This window comes from Phallusia mammillata, chromosome 2 (assembly GCF_965637545.1).
Source record: "Phallusia mammillata chromosome 2, kaPhaMamm4.hap1.1, whole genome shotgun sequence".
Taxonomy (NCBI): Eukaryota; Metazoa; Chordata; class Ascidiacea; order Phlebobranchia; family Ascidiidae; genus Phallusia; species Phallusia mammillata.
In genome coordinates, this window is record NC_137253.1 from 1278807 (window position 1) to 1298990 (window position 20184).

Below are 20184 nucleotides of genomic sequence, written 5' to 3' on the forward strand. Positions count from 1 at the left end.
TTCTTAAGATGGCAATGATTTAAAGGGCTTCTTAACTGCTGAGTGCTTAATTTTGTTTGTAAAATATTGAAGAAATAATGAGTGGATATTTGGAAAGCATTGAGGTGGAAAACTTCAAATCTTACCGAGGAAAAATGTTGATTCCTTTCAAGCGATTTACTGCCATTATCGGACCAAATGGTTCAGGTGATTTTCTAACAAATTTGTAATGTTATAGTGTCATATTTTTTCTCCGAATGATGTTTTTGCTTTTTAGTTTGATTTGCAGTCTGGCTATAGTGCATTGTAAATATCAATTTCTAATGGGATACAGTTTCTTTGTAAAAAATAAATTGTGAATTTTATTTTCAGGAAAGTCAAATCTTATGGACTCAATCAGTTTTGTTCTTGGGGAGAAAACGAGTTCCCTTCGAGTAAAGAAACTTTCCGATTTAATTCATGGAGCTACGATCGGTCGACCCGTGGCAAATCGAGCAAGAGTTTCAGCGACTTAACGCAACGAAAATGGAGAAAAAAACTGAATTTTCAAGGTAGAAAAAACAAATTGCATACTGAACTGAATATAGATTTTGCAAAAACAAAAACTGATCAATTGTAATTTCCCCTAGTATAATGTCACTTTTTTTTGTTGTCACCCTTTTTATGCTTTACATTCATAAACCTCTGATATAGACATGAGTTATTTGTTGAATAAAATAACTTGTTTTCTTCTGCAAAATTGTAGCAATTAATTCAACCATCTAATCTTGTTTAGAATCATTAAGGGATCCTCGGCAGAACACAGAGTTAATGACAAAGTTGTATCTCATGCTGATTATAACAAAGAAATGGAAAAGATCAATATTTTCATCAAAGTCAAAAACTTTCTTGTCTTTCAAGTAAGCTTGTTTGTAAGAAATGATTTTGTTAAACTTTGTAAGAATTGTAGTTTGAAAAGTTGAATTGTTTTGTGATTCTTTATTATGGGTCCCCTTCCCTGAAGGGGACACATATTGTTTTTGTCTATATTTTTTTTTCTTTTTTCTTTTTTCCATGTAAATAGTCCATGTAAAGATAGTCCATGTAAATTTTGACCCCGTTTGATCCCCCGGTTCACCCACAGCCCCCCAAAACGTGAAATTTTTAGCGCGGCTATTGTTCCCACATTTTGGTCAAGAAAGAATGGTTCAAACTTTTTTAAATTTACACACATTGCAGATATTGGTCTAAAGATGGTCCATGTGAATTTTGACCCCGTATGACCCAGAGGTTCACCCATAGGCCCCCGAAAGATAAATGTGTCTAACGCCCGTTTGGTCAAGAAAGACACTGTAGGCAGAAGTACCAAGAGAGTAACTCACTGGTTTACGATAGCGGGAGGGCTCAGCTTGACGTCGGACAGACGTTTTACGAGACGTCGTTTCAGTGATTAGAAATCAGCTGTTTTGCACAGCAATGCTATGTCGTTTTATTAAGTGGTCACTCACATTTACAGTTTTGGAGAAGGTTTTACACCTATGACGTGATTTAAACCTAATAACCGTGCTTCGGTTTTGTATATGTCAAGAAAAACTTTGTTAATAAAAGTTAAGATGAAAAAATTAACTTGAGTTTTACCAAATAAATGTTTTTTTTTTGAATGCTCGTTGTCAGGTTGGCTGCCGCATGATCACGGGTTACTTAAGGTCAACTAGTCGGTATTACAAACACAGCTCAGAACTTTCTTCATAACGTAGCGTTTTTTTGACAATCAATTAAGGAGTCAATACTCAAGGCATGTATAAATTAGGCTTAACAGTATTGTTGAACACGAATGACGGCGTGCTATTGAAAACGGTGTAAAAAGGTCAAACAGTCGTTTGGCGTGTGCACCCTGAGAGGTTACTACTGGTCAATGGTACTCGTTTTGCAAAACAAAGTTAAATGAAAAACATTTTGTTATATATACACTTGTAGCAAATTGCTTTTTAATTTAAAGTGTCTGTAACACAACTGTTACAGCTTTCTAAAAAAATTGTGTTCAAAACCCGACCTTGGAGAACTATATCTGGGTCAAAGCAAGAGATTAGATTTAAGTCTATGTTACGTTTTTTTTAATTTTGTAATTACATGACAATAATAGTGCAAAAAAAATGCGAACAAATTTTTTTTATTGTTGGGTTAATGCTTTCTAAAAATTTGTCCTTAAGAATATAAAAATCACCGCTACATTTGTTTACTTTAAATCCGCACAAACGCGCGTGTGGGGACCCATCAGTTTTTGTTCACAAAAACAATCATATGTGTAGATCAAATGATGTGTATAGTTAATTGGTAAATATCGTATAGAATATATAAAATGGAAGTATATCAGAAAGCCACTCTTCTAGTTATTTATGTGAAATTGATATATATTATTTTATTTTTATTGTGAAAAACATTAAACCTTCATCAACGATAAACATTAGCAAAGTGATCTTTACGCCACAGGCCATATTAACAACTGTTAGTGAAGTAATTTTTGTGCAATGAACTAAATTGATTACACTAAATACTGTTTAGTTGGTTTGAAGGCTAATCGGTGTCCCAATTTATTTAAACTTTGCAAACCAAATAATGTTGGGGCATAGATAGGGTACATGTACATAAACTGATGCATGAAGTTACACATGTTTTATTTTCCTACTTTGATTAGTTTTCATACAAAATGTCGTTCAATTGTGGTTTAATATCCAGGAGATGATTAATTAATAGTGATACAATGTTACTTACCAGTGCCAAGTTGGCTCGATAGCAATGAAGGATGCGAAAGAACGGACCCAACTTTTTGAGGAAATCAGTGGATCAGGAGAGTTTAAAGAGGATTATGACAAAGCCAAAGTTGAAATGACTAAAGCAGAACAAGACAGAGAATATTCCTTTCACAAGAAAAAAGGTGAAATGCTTTTTTATGGGAATTTGACTTTTTGTGGGACGTTGATTTTTAAAGATGTTTTTATTCTATTTTCCTAAATGTTATTTTAAAGTCATGATTCTCGTGCATGAGTTAATGTCGCTTACTTTTTAGTTGTGTTGCAGGGATCGCTGCCGAGCAAAAAGAGGCGAAACAGGAGAAAGATGAAGCCAAGAAATACAGAAAACTACACGACGATCATTCCCTGTCAAAACTTCAACTAATGCTGTTTAAAACTTTTTTACAATGAGAGAGAAATGGAGGCGATACATGAAGAAACTGATGTTGGTTGACACTTGTTGTGTTTAAAACAAAAAAGCATCATAAACTGATCAAAAACTTTTGACGTAAATTAGCACAAGCTTCGCAAAATGTATTTTGATGCAGATTTATGTCAACTGCACTAAAAGTTTTGACTGTTTTTGTACCATTTTTTAATATGTGTATATATTTCATACAATTTTGTCTCCACCTATAATACTGGGTAAATCTTAGTTTAATAAAATTTGTTTTGTCAGACAAACAATCGCGACATAAAACATCACCTAAAGAAGCATGAACATATTGATGAGGAAGTGAAAATCGCCACGAAAGCCACATGCATGTTCTTAAGGATTTGGAAAATCAACTTTCTAAAATTGGGCAGAAACGACAAGAGTTAGATGGACAGGTGCAAATAAATACAGATAAAAACATATCATAATTCAGCTACCATTAATCTGAACATAAAAACAAATGTATGCAGTGGTGGGATTCAGCCGGTTCACACCGGTTCTATAGAACCATCTCACGAAATTTTATGAGATCAGCGAACCGGTTAGCAATACTGGTTACTGTCAATGGACTTTTTGTAACAGAACCGGCTGAAAAATATGACTTTTGTGATAGAACCGGCTGAAAAATATGACTTTGTGATAGAACCGACTGAAAAATATGACTTTTGTGATAGAACCGGCTGAAAAATATGACTTTTGTGATAGAACCGGCTGAAAAATATGACTTTTGTGATAGAACCGGCTAAAAAATATGACTTTTGTGATAGAACCGGCTGAAAAATATGACTTTTGTGATAGAACCAGTTGACAAAAAAATTGAATCCCACCACTGAATATATCCACTAGATGGAGATGGAGAGTAAAGGTGAAGGTCGTGATCTTGAACTTGAGGGGTCATAGATTCGTGAGTACAACCATTTAATGCAGTGGTTCTTAACCTTTTTTTCGTTGTTACCCACAAAATGTTTTGATGGATATCAATTACCCCTTTTTAGAAAAACATCGCCTAATATAGCTTGCAATCCAAAATATACCCACAGAAAAACAAAGTCATTATTTATTGTACATTCAAAGGTTCATTTCAAATGCAGTTTATGGGAAGGTTGATACTGCTTTTTAGCTACTAAGCGTGCAAATTTAGGCTGAGTGCAGGAGAGACAACATCGCATATCATCATCAATCTGAAGCATGTTTCAATATTTTGTCTTTATAGACATTGCGAAAACTATAACAGAAAATATATGTTACCCCTTTTAAAATGCCAAATTACCCCTTTGAGGGTAATTACCAACAGGTTAAGAACTGATCCAACTGGTTAAGATGATCTAAAGGAAGAAGCAGCAAAACGATCTACTGCGATCAATACAGAGATTGAGACACTTCAACGAGAACAACAGAGTGACCAGGAAAAGTAAGTTGAGTTTAGGGATCATATATATATCTGTTGTACACGAAAATCTTTGTTTGATTTTGTCAGGAAGTGCACTGGATACTGTTTATATCGACTTGTACCAAATCTCACAGCTCAGCCGTAACTTAATGTTGCCCCATACTTTGTTTTTTTTAAACCAACTAATTTTGTCAGTCTTTGCATGTTGTTTAATGCAAATGTGATTATAGTAAGAAACTCTAACATATACCAGCAAATAAACAGCTTCTAATCAATGCAAGTTAGCCCTATATCAGTTCAACCAATGAAAAAAAAGGTTTCAGTTAAGCTGTTGAAATAAAGGCATGACAAAGTTGTCAACCCTGCCATTGTGAGTGAAACTTTAAATTCTAGAGTCAAAGAGATAGTTTTACTGCATTGCACTAAACCACCCGCGTTCAATAGGGGAACTTCTTTAATGCTTGGTGACTTTGTGTATTGTGAGCTAGTTTGTTGAGTTCGTAGGTTGAAAGCTCTCCAGTGATCCTTATAGCGCTTGCTCTTGAATTTCAACAGGTTGCTATTTTGGTTGAAACCTTTCTGCTTAGGCTGAATAGAGAATAGTTTCACTTTGGCATTAGATATTTACGTAAAGTTTGTAAATAAATAGATGGGATGCCTGTTGTAAAAATTTAATTTTAGGGATTATGAGAAAGGCTTTTGTTTTTGATCAAATTTGTAGCCGTTTATAATGCATTCGTCATTCTGTGCTTACTTTTTTGAAATTTGGTTACAAAATGAGGACAAAATGTCTGGTAAAATTTTCTGAAGAGGGTAACCTCCTATAAGCCTAATTAAAGCAGTTATTTTCTGTGCATCAGTATAACTTTTGCACTTTTATACACAACATCAAATGAGCTTTTTGATTTGGTTTCTTTGTGTTAAATGTTGCCACCCATCCCTTATTTGTGACAAGAATGTTAACGAATGAAATTTCTTTGCAGACCGCGTTCCAGGAACAGGCTCCAGGTGAAACTGACGTTTTAGTTGTTGATAAGAATACCAAAAAAATGGGAGGCAAAAAAGGAAAGAAGGAGAAGAAGGACATGGATGACCTGAAGCAGGAGCTCGAGATGGACGAGCACCGCATCCCAATCGAGGAACTCTTCCAGAGATTGAACTCAGACCCAGATAAGGTGTGTCATGGTTTCCTTATGAGCCCAGCTGTTTGTGGCTTGAAAATAGCAATGAAGTTATGAAAGTACTTTAGTGTGGATCGCCAAATGATCCTGTTGTCAAAAAGATATGCTTGGTTCTTTAACCAGCAGTAAACCTTTAAAGGTCAAAACCTGCTGCATATCATGTAATACTAAGTTCATGGGGTTAATTCACCAGTCCCAGGACTCATTTGCCACAATGTCCCACCACCAATATGGAGTTGAAGTAACTAGTAACAAGTGAGCAATAATGTCTAATTTTGTCCCAGCAAGATTATGCTGTACATTATTTACCTTCTGTTCAATTGAGGCAATGAAGCTTAAAGTTGTTTTAAGGCAATTAATTTGGCAATTTGGTTATTGTATATTAACTGACACAACTTTTGTTTAGGGTCTGACTTCAGCTCAAGCCAAAGAGTATCTCGAACGCGATGGCCCTAACTGCTTGACCCCTCCCAAAACTACCCCAGAATGGATCAAATTCTGCAAGAATCTTTTCGGTGGTTTCTCAACCCTTCTGTGGATCGGAGCCATCCTCTGCTTCTTCACCTTTGGGTTGGAGTCATCAAGCATTGAACATCCAAACATGGACAATGTAAGCAAAATAGAAAAAAAACATTAGTTTGTCAGAAGCGTTAATAAAAAATAAAATTTATAAAATAAATAATTAGAGCATCAAAACATTGACAATGTAGCGTAATAAGTGAAGTATTAGTTTGTCAGAAGTCTTCACAAAAATTGAAATTGATTTTCCACCTTTTTCAGCTTTATCTTGGTATGGTGCTGGCACTTGTCGTCATAGTTACGGGATGTTTCCAATATTACCAAGAATCGAAAAGCTCCAAAATCATGGAATCGTTCAAGAACATGGTCCCACAGGTATGTACATGTTGTTCGAAAATTGGTTGGAATTTGTCAGCATTTATTAGCAACTGAAAAAAAGATCAAAATAACATTATTATAAACTGCTAAACTTACATTTTAATTAAAATAAACACAAAAAATATAAAAACATAGTAAAATTGAGGACATAAAGAATTGTTTTGTTTTTTATATTCTTAAACACAAGCATACAAATTAACATTCCACATTTTTTTAGCATGCCTTGGTTATAAGAAATGGAGAAAAATCTCAGTTGCTTGCGGAAAACTTGGTGATTGGTGACATTGTTGAGGTCAAGGGTGGAGACAGGATACCAGCTGATCTTCGAGTTATCTCTGCTCACGGAATGAAGGTAACGATCGGACAGTTTCACTTAAAACTACGATGGCTCAAAAAATCTAAGAAACATTTTTGATACTTAGTTCAAATGTTCTAGTTTCGATTTTTTTTTAATTGTTGAAAATGGTTACAGTATTTAACAAAAAATTATCAAAAAAATTTGCTATTCCTACATATTAATACACAGAACAGAACAATTTGTTAGATATTTCAGAGTGTTTGTTTTAACATTAGCATGACACCAAGTAGATTACAAACTATATCTTTTCACCACTAGGTGGACAACTCATCATTGACCGGGGAGTCGGAACCACAGAGCCGAGGACCAGAATGCACAAATGACAATCCAATTGAAACCAGAAATATCGCTTTCTTTTCAACCAACTGTGTGGAAGGTAAATTAGTCAGTCGGTCAAAATTGAACTTGTACAGATTTCTATACAGTATTAAGTACAAATCAGGATTAATTGCAAAGCTTAGGTTAAGTTGGTTGCTTGAGGGTAGAAATATGTTACGCAGAATCTGGAATATTGTGTTACTTGTTTAGACATTTAGTTTGCATCTACTTTTTATTCAGGTAACTAAGTCGCAAAGCCTTGTTAGCTTTCAAATTTACAAACTGAACAGATTGAAACAGCGAGCAGAGTCCAAGTGGCCAAAAGATTTATATTTAGGTTAGTGCTAGTTAAGATATTTGACTCAGTGGGGCGCATGGCTTGGTAACATAGGTGATATAGCTTTATAACATGACAAGTGGACTCAGGTTCCGGAGTTGGAGTTGTGGTTTTATGTGGAGACAATACAGTGATGGGGAGGATTGCATCCCTTGCATCCGGACTCACTGGTGGGGAAACTCCCATCGCAAGGGAGATCCACCATTTCATCAACATGATTTCATGTAAATTAAAGTGGGGGTGCGCAACTTAGGGGGGCAGGTTCAGGTCTGGCAAGGTTTTATCTCAAACAAATTCTGACAATTGCACAAATTATAATACAATTAATTTTTAGGAGCCCTGCACTTTTGTTAAACTAAAGCAACTCTTGATTTAAAAAAACACTGGTATTGGAAATGATTGCCCCCCCCCAATTCGTTGTGCACCCCCTAGAAGTTGAGCTTAGTTTGATTTAGTTTTAAAGCAGATGTTTGCAGTTGTGGGAATTAGCTTAATGTAAGCGGTATGTCAGCAAAGTTTTATCGCTGATAGAAAACATTTAACAGTCAAAAATCAAAAATTGCCCAAAAGAAAAGTTTAAAACAAATTTTTGTTTTACAGGAATATATACTTTTTGTTAACATGTTTTTAATAAAATAAATTTTTAGTAACATACAAATTCCATACAATTAAAGCTGATTTTAAATAAGATAACGAAATTTTTGCCACTGAAATTTTAGGTTCTGCCAGGGGCATTGTTATCAGGTGTGGCGATAACACAGTCATGGGTAGAATCGCTTCCCTGGCTTCGGGGTTGGAGGTTGGTGACACCCCTATTGCCCGAGAAATCGAGCATTTTATCCATATTATCTCAGGTATTGCCACCATCTGATTGGCTGGCTCACTGCATTGCTGCTTTCTGATTGGTGGATTAATTTGGTGGCTGAATCACTTTTTAGTTCAACTAATTTGACTAATTTTTCACTCTTATTTCTTTATTAAAATCTTCTATCCAACTTTCTGGTGTTTTTTTCTTTTTTCTTTCGGTTTCCAGCATGAAAGGTGACTTGAAAAATAAGGTCAGAATTTTTAAAGGAAATTCAGGAGTTTGCTTCAAAGTGAGAAGTTTGTGTCAGTGAAAGTGAAAGTTTGTGTCTGCAACTGCACATGAGAGCAAGGCAGTGTTTCTTGATGTTACGATAACCAAACGGAATCATATTAAACGTGGTTGTTTGCAAAACAGGAGGAGCACGGTGTGTTATCGTTAAAACCGGCGACGACACAGTGATGGGACGAATTGCAAACCTTACATCAGGCATTCAAACCGGCAAAACGCCGATAGCTCGTGAAATCGAACACTTCATTCATGTTATTTCAGGTTTAAAAAAAGTCTGCCGAGTTAGCGTTGAGTTTTGTCCGGTTTTCAACTGTCCAGTTTTAGAATGTCTTTGTCCTTTTCTCTACACCCTTTTGCATGTGCTTGTTGTGTTGTGCAGCCTGTTGTGGTGTATTAAGTTTGAAACTGAAGTTTTTGTGTATCTGAGAAAATCTACCCAGCTGTAAATGCTACCAACCAAATAACATCACATGTAGTAGAAGTTATGTATAATTGGAAATATTATGCTTTGCGTAGCACCTGTCAACACTATTCCCCATAAACTGAAGTCTATTGGCAACTCAAATTGTTTCTAACAAGCTCCTCTAAAATGTCACTAGATCGACTTATCGCAACTTTCTTTTTTCCAACCAATCAAGTCCTTAAAATATTACGTGATCTAGTAGCGCCGCCTGCGTAGGATATCTATGAGCAGACGTTAAATTATTTATGGCGGCTTAACAGACAAGATTACGACGAAGTAGAAGGCAAGATGGAGTCGCTTCTTATACAGTTTAAATCCATAACCTGTTGCTTGCGGTGATTGTTTAGTTTTAACATTGCACGTTTTTAACACAACACTAACCCAATTTGCATGCTAGATATCACAGAGCTTTACGCGTAGATATTTTTGCATGATTGTTTTGTAGTTTTAAGCTATAACCCACTTCTGTAAGCATCTGCATCTTATTGTGGTAAATGTTTTTATTATTAAATTGCTAACCGTTTTTTGTGTTGTTGGTATATCGAAGAAAATAGTAAACAAAATTATTTATTAGTTGCAAGTTTGTAATTATCAGGTTTACTTTAAATAATGTTTCCAATATTTACTAAATTAATGTGTTAATTTCACAAAATTTTTAATTATCAGCTAAATATTGAATCATGTTTTCAAAATTTATAATTAGGAGTGTTAATTGCACCAATTTTAAAATATCGGTTAAATATCGGTTCAATTACTAATTTCATCGCCTTTGCCAACAATCCAATATAATCGTTAGGTGTCGCTGTGTTTCTTGGAGTTCTTTTCTTTATCATTTCGCTCTCTCTCCACTACACACTGCTGGAGGCGGTCGTCTTTCTCATCGGGATTATCGTCGCCAACGTTCCTGAGGGACTTCTCGCCACCGTCACTGTAAGTTGACCTTTCCCACTTAAGAACACGTATTGGCCGAGGATTGGTTGCTTCATTACTAAAATCGTATTTTTCAGCCAGTTCTGTTACAAAAAGTCCATTGATAGTAACCAGTTATGCTAACCAGTTCGCTGATCTCATAAATTTTCGTGAGACGGTTCTATAGAACCGGTGCGAACCGACTAAATACCACCACTGGTTAATACATCGTAATGCAGAAAATAACACTGCGCTTTTCACCGCTAATCACAACAGGGATTGTTAAAATGTATTCAGTTTACACACGTTGCTATGTTGCAGGTAATCATTCAGTTATTGTGTAAACAGCATGGTTATTTCCAATTTTATTTTGCATTAACATCGAAATTAATATTTCAGGTGTGCCTTACTCTCACTGCGAAGAGAATGGCTCGCAAAAACTGTCTTGTGAAGAACTTGGAGGCTGTTGAGACGCTCGGGTCGACGTCGACAATCTGCTCGGATAAAACAGGAACGCTTACTCAGAACCGAATGACTGTTGCGCACATGTGGTTCGACAACACCATTGTGGAGGCTGACACCACTGAAGATCAATCTGGTAAGTCGCGTTTTTTGCAAGCGTGCGTTATAAGACGATTTGTGGAACTTTACTGTTTGAAAACTATATGGGCATCGTTTCATTAGTTTAACAGACTTGTGGTGTATTTAACGCTTTAGGAAAATACCATGATATTTTTAACAATATAAATCGGCGTAAAACGTACTTTTGAAACTAACAAAATTTAAACAATTTGCGCATAACTTTGATTTTTGATTTGGCTTTTTTGGTTGGTTAAAAATAAGCAAAGTATTTTTCGAATCGCCAGGTCAAGCGTTTGACGCAAAGTCTGGGACGTGGGTGGCGCTCTCGCGTGTCGCGCTTCTCTGCAACAGAGCGAACTTCCTTCAAGGTCAAGAGAACGTCCCAGTCCTCAAGAGAGACACAGCCGGTAAGCAAATCGAAATTTCGTGTGAATGCTACCTTGCCAAGCATTCCTACAATTCTCTCGAGAATTCTCGCTATTTGCGCAATTGTTAAAAAGTTTTATATTTGATTTTGGCGTTTCTTACTTCTAAGTGAAGTAACAATAACAATTCTCGTCAGTTTTTGGCATTTCATTTTGTTTTATGACGTAAAATTAATTAAACCGAAGTTAGTTTCTCGATCAAAATCAAATACACATAAAATGTATTTTGACTTTTTATTTTTCCTGTCTGCTTCATGTCTCATTGAATTTTACCCAATCTTGATTTCCGCTAGGTGACGCATCTGAGTCTGCTTTGTTGAAATGTGTGGAGCTGTCGGTTGGTGACATCGAAAACCGACGTAAACGGAATGCGAAGATTGCTGAAATTCCATTCAACTCGATGAACAAATACCAGGTTGGTTTTACCGTAATTCATTCACTGTCATTTCTAAAAATAATCATCTTTACAACTTACTAATTTGGTTGGGTTAAAAATGAATTTAGTAAAATTAGTGTTTTTAGCCGTTTAATTTTTGACACATTTAAATCGGATTTACCATGATAAATAAACTTTGAAATTGTCACCTTGCGCAGTTTGCAAACCGGGCTTTCGAAAGCGCTGTTGCGTTTGCCTTACACAATTCGTTTTTGGCAAGTTGGCTATGATATTCGTCTGGTATTTGCACCCCAAACAAGGTTTTAACTAAGTGTATGCTTATTGCTTACCCTATTTCAGCATACCAAAGCAGGGTTTACGATATGGCTGTTTGAGAGTTTAATGGGTAGGGACGCTGAAATGGTTGAATAAGAACCATTGAGCCTAGCAGCCTTTCTTGTGTCAGCAACTTTACAGTTTTCTAATCTTGCCAGGTTTCGATTCACGAGACGGAGGACCAGAGCGATCCCCGATATCTGCTCGTGATAAAAGGAGCCCCGGAAAGAATCCTGGATCGGTGCAACAAGATCATGAACAAGGGAAAGATCGAGGACATGACAGAGGAATGGAAAGCCGACTTTGAATCCGCCTACCTTGAACTTGGCGGTCTCGGAGAGAGAGTACTCGGTAGGCTTGTGTTGCAATCCTTGTCAAATCATGAAAAATATCAAATTTGTTGTCACAATGTGTTTATAATATCCCACCAAAAAGTAATTAGGCTGAAGAGGTTTTTTGTGCGTAACCATTAGATTTACACTTTTAAATCTTGCTGCCACAATGAAAGCAACAGTCTATTTTCATTTTATCTCTTCTTTGCAGGATTCGCTCACGAATATTTGCCAACCGAACAATTCCCACCCGGTTTTAAGTTCGACACTGATGACGTCAACTTCCCCCTCGAGAACCTGACTTTCGTTGGTCTCATGTCGATGATCGACCCCCCAAGAGCGGCCGTCCCTGACGCCGTCGGCAAATGCAGGAGCGCTGGAATCAAGGTAACACGTCATTTTGCTTAGTTTCACGCACTCGTCAATCATTTGTGACGTCATACAGGTTATCATGGTAACGGGCGATCATCCAATCACGGCAAAGGCGATCGCGAAGGGAGTTGGAATTATTTCGGAGGTCAACGAAACTGTTGAAGATATTGCCGCCAGATTAAACATTTCTGTTGAAGAAGTTGATCCAAAGTAAGTGGGAGAGATCTGTCGATCGGGGTTCGAATCCCAGTCAGGGTGGTAATACGAGCTTTGATTTTGCAGACAAGCGAAGGCAGCGGTCGTCCACGGCTCGTCGCTCCGAACCATCAGTGAAGAACAACTGGATGACATCGTCAAGAATCACACAGAAATCGTATTCGCCCGGACTTCCCCGCAACAGAAACTGATCATTGTTGAGAGTTGCCAACGACAGGTGAAAAAAATCACTTTGTAAGTTGTACAGGTTGCGATAATTATGAAATATGACGTAACAGGGAGCCATTGTTGCTGTGACCGGTGACGGAGTGAACGACTCTCCCGCCCTCAAGCGGGCAGATATCGGTGTTGCCATGGGAATAGCCGGAAGTGACGTATCGAAGCAAGCTACTGACATGATTTTGTTAGATGACAACTTCGCGTCGATTGTTACTGGAGTTGAAGAAGGTGACAATTTTGTGATTGTTTATTCGAATTTGTGATCGTAATAATGAAACCATCGTAAATCCCGTCGTGATCTGCCAACAACGTAAACATGGTCGGCCACAAAACCCGATAAAATTGAACAGTTTGGAACAACGACAAAATCTTCAAGGGATATATGATCGTAAAACTCTGGTTGATTTCATGCAGGTCGTTTGATCTTCGACAACTTGAAGAAGTCGATCGCTTACACCCTGACCTCGAACATCCCTGAGATCACCCCCTTCCTCCTCTTCATCATGGCAAACGTTCCTCTTCCCCTCGGAACGGTCACCATCCTCTGCATCGATCTCGGAACCGATCTGGTCAGTTTGTGAGCTGCAATCGGAGCATTATGACATCACAAGCTATTAACACAGGTTTTTAATTTAAATCTTTAGCTTCCCGCCATTTCGCTCGCGTACGAACAAGCCGAGAGTGACATCATGAAACGTCAACCACGTGACCCAGTGAGGGATCGATTGGTGAACGAGCGGCTGATTTCGCTCGCCTACGGACAAATCGGTGAGTTGTTGATTGAAATGTTGAGATTGGGATTAGACCAGGTCACGCATCAGCTGGTTTTCACACCGTGATACTTTCATAGGAATGATCCAGGCGTTGGCCGGTTTCGTGAACTACTTTGTGATCTTGATGATGAACGGATTCAAACCGGATCTTCTTCTCGGACTTCGTGTTCCGTGGGACGACAGATCGCTTGATAACTTGGAAGATTCATACGGACAGGAATGGGTGAGTGACCGACATAGAAATAATATGTCGCAGTTGTATGATTTCCATGGAAATTGTCCTTATTTCAGAAGTTATTTGGCAATGGTTTATCAGTAATTTGATGTGTTTTTTACAGTCGTACGGACAAAGGAAAGTTGTCGAATTCACTTGTCACACTGCGTTCTTTACATCGATTGTGATCGTACAATGGGCCGATTTGTTGATCAGCAAAACCAGGAGACTCTCAATCTTCCAACAAGGCATGAGGTAAAGCAATGGAAATTTTTTTTAGTGCCATAGCTGGGTTTTATTTAGGGGGGTCCTGCCTTAACAAAAGTTTCGGACAAGCAAATTTACTCATCTGTCATCATGACATTAAGTCAGTAAGAGACTTTGAGTTGTTTTGTCGCCATGCAGTGCTCATTATTATAAGTGTTAGTGCTTTAATGGCATGTCTTGTTTCTTACATCCAACATGTATCTTGTCCCACTGAAAAATCCAACAAGTTTATGATATTTGTGCAGGAACAAGGTATTGATAGCTGGTTTGTTCGAGGAGACAGCTTTGGCCACTTTCCTCTCCTACTGTCCCGGTATGGACGCCGCCCTGCGTATGTACCCGCTTGAGTGGGAGTGGTGGCTCGTGCCGATGCCTTTCTCTCTCATCATCTGGATTTACGATGAAACTCGAAAGTATCTGATTCGCCGATACCCAGGAGGTGTGTATTCGATTCAACCAATCACAACGCGACGTTTTTTCGCGCTCTTATAGATTTGCATTCACTGAACAAACTTTTTTATTTTTTCAGGTTGGGCTGAGAGCGAGACTTATTATTAACGTCACAATGGAAACTTGGTGCTTACTCATGGTACGTCACACACACAGTGCGCGATTACTCAGCAAAATATTTTAATTGTTCCGCCCCCCAGAGGCCCCAAGTTTGCCCCCCAACCCCCAAAATTACCATGAGTGAATCTTTTTAGAGAAATGACACTGACGTCATCGAAATTTATCTAATTTAAGATGTGGCCAGTATGACGTAACAGTCGTACTTGTGTGTTAACAATGTGTGCTTGTTGTCTTTTTATTTGAACTTTTTTCAATTTGTTTGTGTCCCTTATGACGTCACAGTCAGTGCTCGAGTGTCGGTTTGTGTGTGTGCGCAACAAACACAACAATGCTTAAGACGTAACACCCATCAATTGTTACGTCATCATCACCTTACATCGGTTATTTATGTCTGGAACTTCGTCTCGCTAAAATATCGGAAATAAAATGAAGTTGATTAAAACGTGTTCGTGTCGTGTCCGGTTTATGTTGAGGTATTTGAGAATATAAATGAACAGTTCGTGTAAGGTAAAGGTTTTTTGCTGGGCTGGAGGTTGCTTGTTGTGGAATCAACTTTTTAGGATTCTTACTGGAATGCTTTTAAGTTAAACCTGCAAACTGTTACTGATTGTGGCCCGAATATTTCACTAACCGGTTGCCAAACTTGAAAGATGATATGCAAAAATAACAAATCATGCACGTTTTTGAAATATGAGCAGAAAAAATTCTGAGCCAGTATATTTGTGTAGTGTATAAAAAGGCGACATGAAGTTAAAATGCCTTCGTGCATCACCCTGTTGTGTGTCTTCTGTCGCTTTTATTTCTTATAACCTGACGATGACAATAGCACTTGTCGAAACGTCGTCATGTTCTACGCAAATACTGGTTTTGATTTTTTTGCTCAGTTTATTCAAAACCGTGAATAGTGTACCTATTTTGCAAAATATCATCGTCCACTTGTACTTGTGTTCTTGAAGACCTTCACATATTTGCGGGAATTACAGACCTCCAAATTCGTGTTCTTACAGTGGCCAGTTTTTAAATGCTTTCCTGCAATTGGAAATAAAATTTGCTGCAAATAAAATCAGAAAGCATCTTGCTCTTGGTAGTGAGGAATGGAAAAAGCAATGACCGTAAATAAATAATATATTAAAGCTTATTTTAACTCAAACATTTATTAGTCATAAAAAGTTGTTATGTGAAACAATAATTGTGTGAATGCGCGTTGTTACGTTGTATGATTGTGACAGTATAGTGTACTATTTAATTTGAAGCTTGGTGCGCGCTGGTGCCAATCTGATTGGCTGTTGCTTCCTAAATGAAGTCCCACGTACATTTAAACCCCACCACTGTTTTGTTTTTATACATAGTAGTTTATTTCAATTATACATAACAAAAAAAAAACGTTTCTTCACAAGCATAGATTGCCGTGGGGCTTGGTACGCAGCAAACATTATCACTATGTACAATGGATTTTACACTTTTCAAATTTTTGCTGGAAGAATATTGCAGCTTTAAAGTCCACTGCAACTTGACGAATTATAATATCACGCGCACTGCACAGCTTTTAGGCATTCATATTTACATACTTACATGAAAATGTTTACATGAAAATAGTTTCAGTTTCGGCATTCCTTGAAACATTTTTTCACTATCGGAAAAAATGGGGTCGCATAATTTAATGATTTAATTTTCTTTTAAATTGGGGTCGACTTTAAAAAAGGTTGAAGACCACTGCCTTAAAGCAACAACAAGCAGTTCGACTCCGTAAATTAAATCCGAAACTCATTCCATTATGGGGCGCCGTTGTCGAATAAATTAAGTTGCAGCAAGATAGCGAAATATCAGTGGTAGGATTCAAATTTTTTGTCAGCCGGTTTGATCACAAAAGTCATATTTTTCAGCCGGTTCCGTTACAAAAAGTCCATTGACAGTAATCAGTAATGCTAACCGGTTCGCTGATCTCGTAAAATTTGGTGAGACGGTTCTGTAGAATCGGAGCGAACCGGCTGAATCCCAATACTGGCTAACATGCAACGAAACATAGCTAACTTGCGATGCAGATAGCTAAGTTGCCGCAAGTTAGCCATCTTGCAAGGTTTTTGTTTGTTTTCAAAACGGCCTTCGACAACGGTGCCTAATATTCCATCAACCAATTCCGTGGTTTAACAGTTCCCTCATCCGATATTTGTAACTTGCAGGTAAAGAATTTTCGTCGAGGAAAATTGTTTATTCGAAGCGTCTGACTCAAATACAGACAATTTAAACCGAACAATGCCAAAAAGTCGTGAAATTGTTGATATTTACAGGTAAAACTTTATATCTAAATTTGAAACTCTCGTTTAAGGATAATTGATTGGTTGAATCGATGGTGATGTCACAAATATTTGTGTGGTATTGTGATGTCATAAACAAAATGCATACAACATGCGTTGCGAATATAAGTAAAATTAATGTGTTTATTTCCTTAGTCTGACACCAAACATCCCTTACATGATTTATTTTAAAAACAGTTATTTGATCACGTTATTTTTTAATCAGGAAATAAATCAATTGAAGTTAAACCAAACTGGAGAAGCCAACAAAACGATCTACTGCGATCAATATTTTGTGATGTATAATCATTTTACACTTTGCACTTTGTTGTGAGAAACAGAAGTAAGTTGTAATGGATATCCATGTATCATTGTGCTGTATATATTAACACATAGGTTTGTAAACAATATCGGTGCAAATAAGCAAGTGAATCTCTGTTTGTGACAAAAACTTCCATAATTAGGTTTCCTTACTTTACATCAGAAATTGTTAAAAACAAACAAGTTGCTCATTTAAACCAGGATAATCATTACACAGGGGGGAATTTGCTCATCTTAAATACCTAATGGTTAGAAATTCGAAGTCCATGATCTTTCCCAAGGCATTTAAAATATACAGGTTTGCTTCGATCACTTGGTGCATTATTACCACCTCTTGGTGCTTGGTTATCACTTGGTGTATCTTAAAATCACTTCAAAATATTTTTATGTTGCTCAGTGCATATTTGCATGGCTTAGTGCACTTTTACATAAACACTGTAGGAACAGGCATTTAAATCAACAAAGATATACCTCAAGCGATATATGGTGCACCAAGTTATCCTGTATATTTTAAACGCACCCATCTTTCCTCTTGGTTTATCATCAAATTTGTTTTTGTGCATAACAGTGGTTGGAAGCTCTGTGTCCTCAGCAATAAAAACAAACGGAATTAGATGAGGCTTCATTTAAAGTGGAAAAGTTTTTATTGAAACAAGTGAGAAAAGTTTCCAGAAGCAATTTGATAAAACCAGGTTTGTTGTGCTTATTCTTGTGATATAAAAATCACATTATTTTATTTCCTTTCCTGTTTTTAACTTGAATGACAAAACATAAGGTAATATTTTCTGAGGAACATTTTTAAGTGTGACAACTCAGTATTTTTGTTAGTAATTTGTCTGGAAGTATTAGCTGGTTATTTTATGTTCCAGGAATATTATTAACAGTTCGGAATCAACAAAAACTTATCACAATGATCGTTTGTTCTTTTGCATAATCACCTACATTCGCAAGATTTTAATTACAAATTTACTTTTGCAGGGTTCATAGAGAAATTGGTAATAAATGTGATTACATCCGAGCTTCTGACAATTTTCGAGCATTGTAGTTTACTTGTGGAAACTTGTTGGTATGAAAATGTACAGATGATTGTGTTTGGTCGTTGCAACTTTGCAAGGTTTGTTATTTCTCAAAATTTAACATATTTGCTACAATTATGGCACTAATTTAAAATTCAAAACATATATACATATATATATATATATATATTCTAAAACTAGTTTCAAAGCATTTTAACCTCATTAAACTTATTCTCTATTTTTTACTTCCACATATGCCTCATTATTCTTTAAAACCTAAACTTTCTCACTGCAAATAAACTCTGCAATTTCAACTAATTCTTTGTTTTTCAGATTTTCTTCTGGAAGTTGTTGTTTGAGACAAGTATTCGAAAAGTTTGTGAAAACCAGGAATTACAAAATTTCATCAACATTTTAATCACCAGTAAGTTTCTTTTTACATGTGTACAAATAATCGTCACTAAAATACAGAGATTGTGCACAAAACCAAAAAACACAAAAAAAGTTTATCTACAACGAAAATGTGAATTTGTTTTACAATAATTTTGTCACTGACAAAACTTTTTGTTTTGTTTTTGGTTTTCTCGCAAACAAAACCAAGATCGTCCAACAATCGACCGCACATTCGATACTTTGAACTTTCATTCCCGAACTTTGTTTCCATAAGTTCAAGTCCAACTTTTATTGTTGTTTCCCTCGATTACAAATCCCCGATGTAATGTTGACACCACTCAATGTTACCCCAACACCAAGCCTCCTTTTCACATCGAATTTCTTCGTTTATTTGAAGGTCACGGATTTGCTGAATCATGTCAAGCATCAGTGGGATCACGTGATTGCGCACGATTTTTCTGTTTCTTATTTTCGAAAATAAATTAGAAGAATTTTTCATCAAACGTACGATTGTTATTCGAATTTCCCCCGCACACCCAAATACACTTATCGCTACATCGGAGTCGGGATTTTTCTTCACATAGAAATCTGCGGTAATGCTAAAATACAAAATGGCTTCCAAATACTTGCCGTCATTTCGATATTTTGTGGCTTCGGCTTCCAAGTCTTCTGCAGTGACCACTGGTTGACTTTCGAATGACCTTGAAAGTTGTTGTTTTGTCGTTTTTGCTTCGTCATACTTTTTTGTTTTTAATAAATTAACATATTTTTGTACGAGTTGATTGATGTCGTCACCTTCATCTAAAAAATCAAAGCGTTGTTTAACAAAAATAATGAAGTTTAACTAAAAAATTAGTAAGATAAACACACCAAACAAATGTTGGTAAATTCCGACAGGTGACGTAAAGAGCAAAATTATTAGATTTGGTGTCAAACAGGGGTAGGGCTTGGACTGAAGTTAATTTTCAATCAGTTTTTTACAAGGTCTTATCCCAAATCAAACAGCTTTAATTAACTGTCAGAATTTTAACAGTTATTTATTTAAGATAATTCATTATTATTATTATGTTCTGGTATTTTTGTTTTCTAAACTTAAATTACAAAAACTTGATGTTATTGTTGTCAAGAAAGATTTTGATGCGTCACAATGCTATTTATTATTATAGTTAAAAAGAACAATTTGACGTTTTCAGGTTCACTGCATCTTCTGTAATAATTACCACATTAGTCCTACCATTTACGATACATGTATTTGATCTAAATAAGTGAACTAATTTAAAGTGCGTCCCTATCTTTACACCAGGGAGTCAAACTGTTTGTGATATGTGTTCAGGTACGATTGG

At 36.6% G+C, this 20184-nt stretch overlaps 3 protein-coding genes, 1 long non-coding RNA gene and 1 pseudogene across 6 annotated transcripts in view; 4 read left to right on the forward strand and 1 right to left on the reverse strand.

Moving 5' to 3' along the window:
* Positions 1–4721, forward strand: LOC145215582 (structural maintenance of chromosomes protein 1A-like; annotated as a pseudogene). The gene is made up of 8 exons (XR_013857328.1): positions 1–186; positions 352–530; positions 755–878; positions 2734–2893; positions 3037–3195; positions 3430–3568; positions 4507–4597; positions 4664–4721. The product of XR_013857328.1 is annotated as a structural maintenance of chromosomes protein 1A-like (transcript).
* The window catches only part of LOC145215650 (sodium/potassium-transporting ATPase subunit alpha-3-like), a 25433-nt gene continuing 9758 nt past the window's right edge, over positions 4510–20184 (forward strand). The window contains exons 1-7 of one of the 2 annotated variants that reach the window (XM_080084384.1): positions 4510–4597; positions 5560–5751; positions 6164–6367; positions 6538–6651; positions 6872–7006; positions 7271–7388; positions 8387–8521. In XM_080084384.1, coding sequence (XP_079940510.1) covers positions 5626–5751; positions 6164–6367; positions 6538–6651; positions 6872–7006; positions 7271–7388; positions 8387–8521 — 832 coding nt within the window. In that variant the 5' untranslated portion in view covers positions 4510–4597; positions 5560–5625. Of the gene's footprint in view, positions 4598–5559; positions 5752–6163; positions 6368–6537; positions 6652–6871; positions 7007–7270; positions 7389–8386; positions 8522–8889; positions 9025–20184 lie in introns of both variants that reach the window. The other variant, XM_080084385.1, reaches the window with a different exon arrangement.
* Positions 11480–15259, forward strand: LOC145215651 (sodium/potassium-transporting ATPase subunit alpha-3-like). The gene is made up of 12 exons (XM_080084386.1): positions 11480–11557; positions 12013–12205; positions 12398–12573; positions 12632–12768; positions 12841–12991; positions 13053–13221; positions 13408–13562; positions 13638–13761; positions 13844–13989; positions 14105–14235; positions 14493–14686; positions 14777–15259. The coding sequence occupies exons 1-12, from the start codon at positions 11543–11545 to the stop codon at positions 14803–14805; spliced, it is 1620 nt and encodes a 539-aa protein (XP_079940512.1). The 5' UTR covers positions 11480–11542; the 3' UTR covers positions 14806–15259.
* On the forward strand, positions 16982–19615 carry LOC145215653 (uncharacterized). Its single transcript, XR_013857339.1, has 6 exons — positions 16982–17105; positions 17338–17454; positions 18001–18124; positions 18411–18546; positions 18782–18872; positions 19239–19615. It is a non-coding gene; the product is annotated as an uncharacterized LOC145215653 (long non-coding RNA).
* The window catches only part of LOC145215652 (uncharacterized), a 4891-nt gene continuing 3548 nt past the window's right edge, over positions 18842–20184 (reverse strand). Inside the window, exon 5 of the mRNA XM_080084387.1 lies at positions 18842–19642. Coding sequence (XP_079940513.1) covers positions 19149–19642 — 494 coding nt within the window. The 3' untranslated portion in view covers positions 18842–19148. The remainder of the gene's footprint in view (positions 19643–20184) is intronic.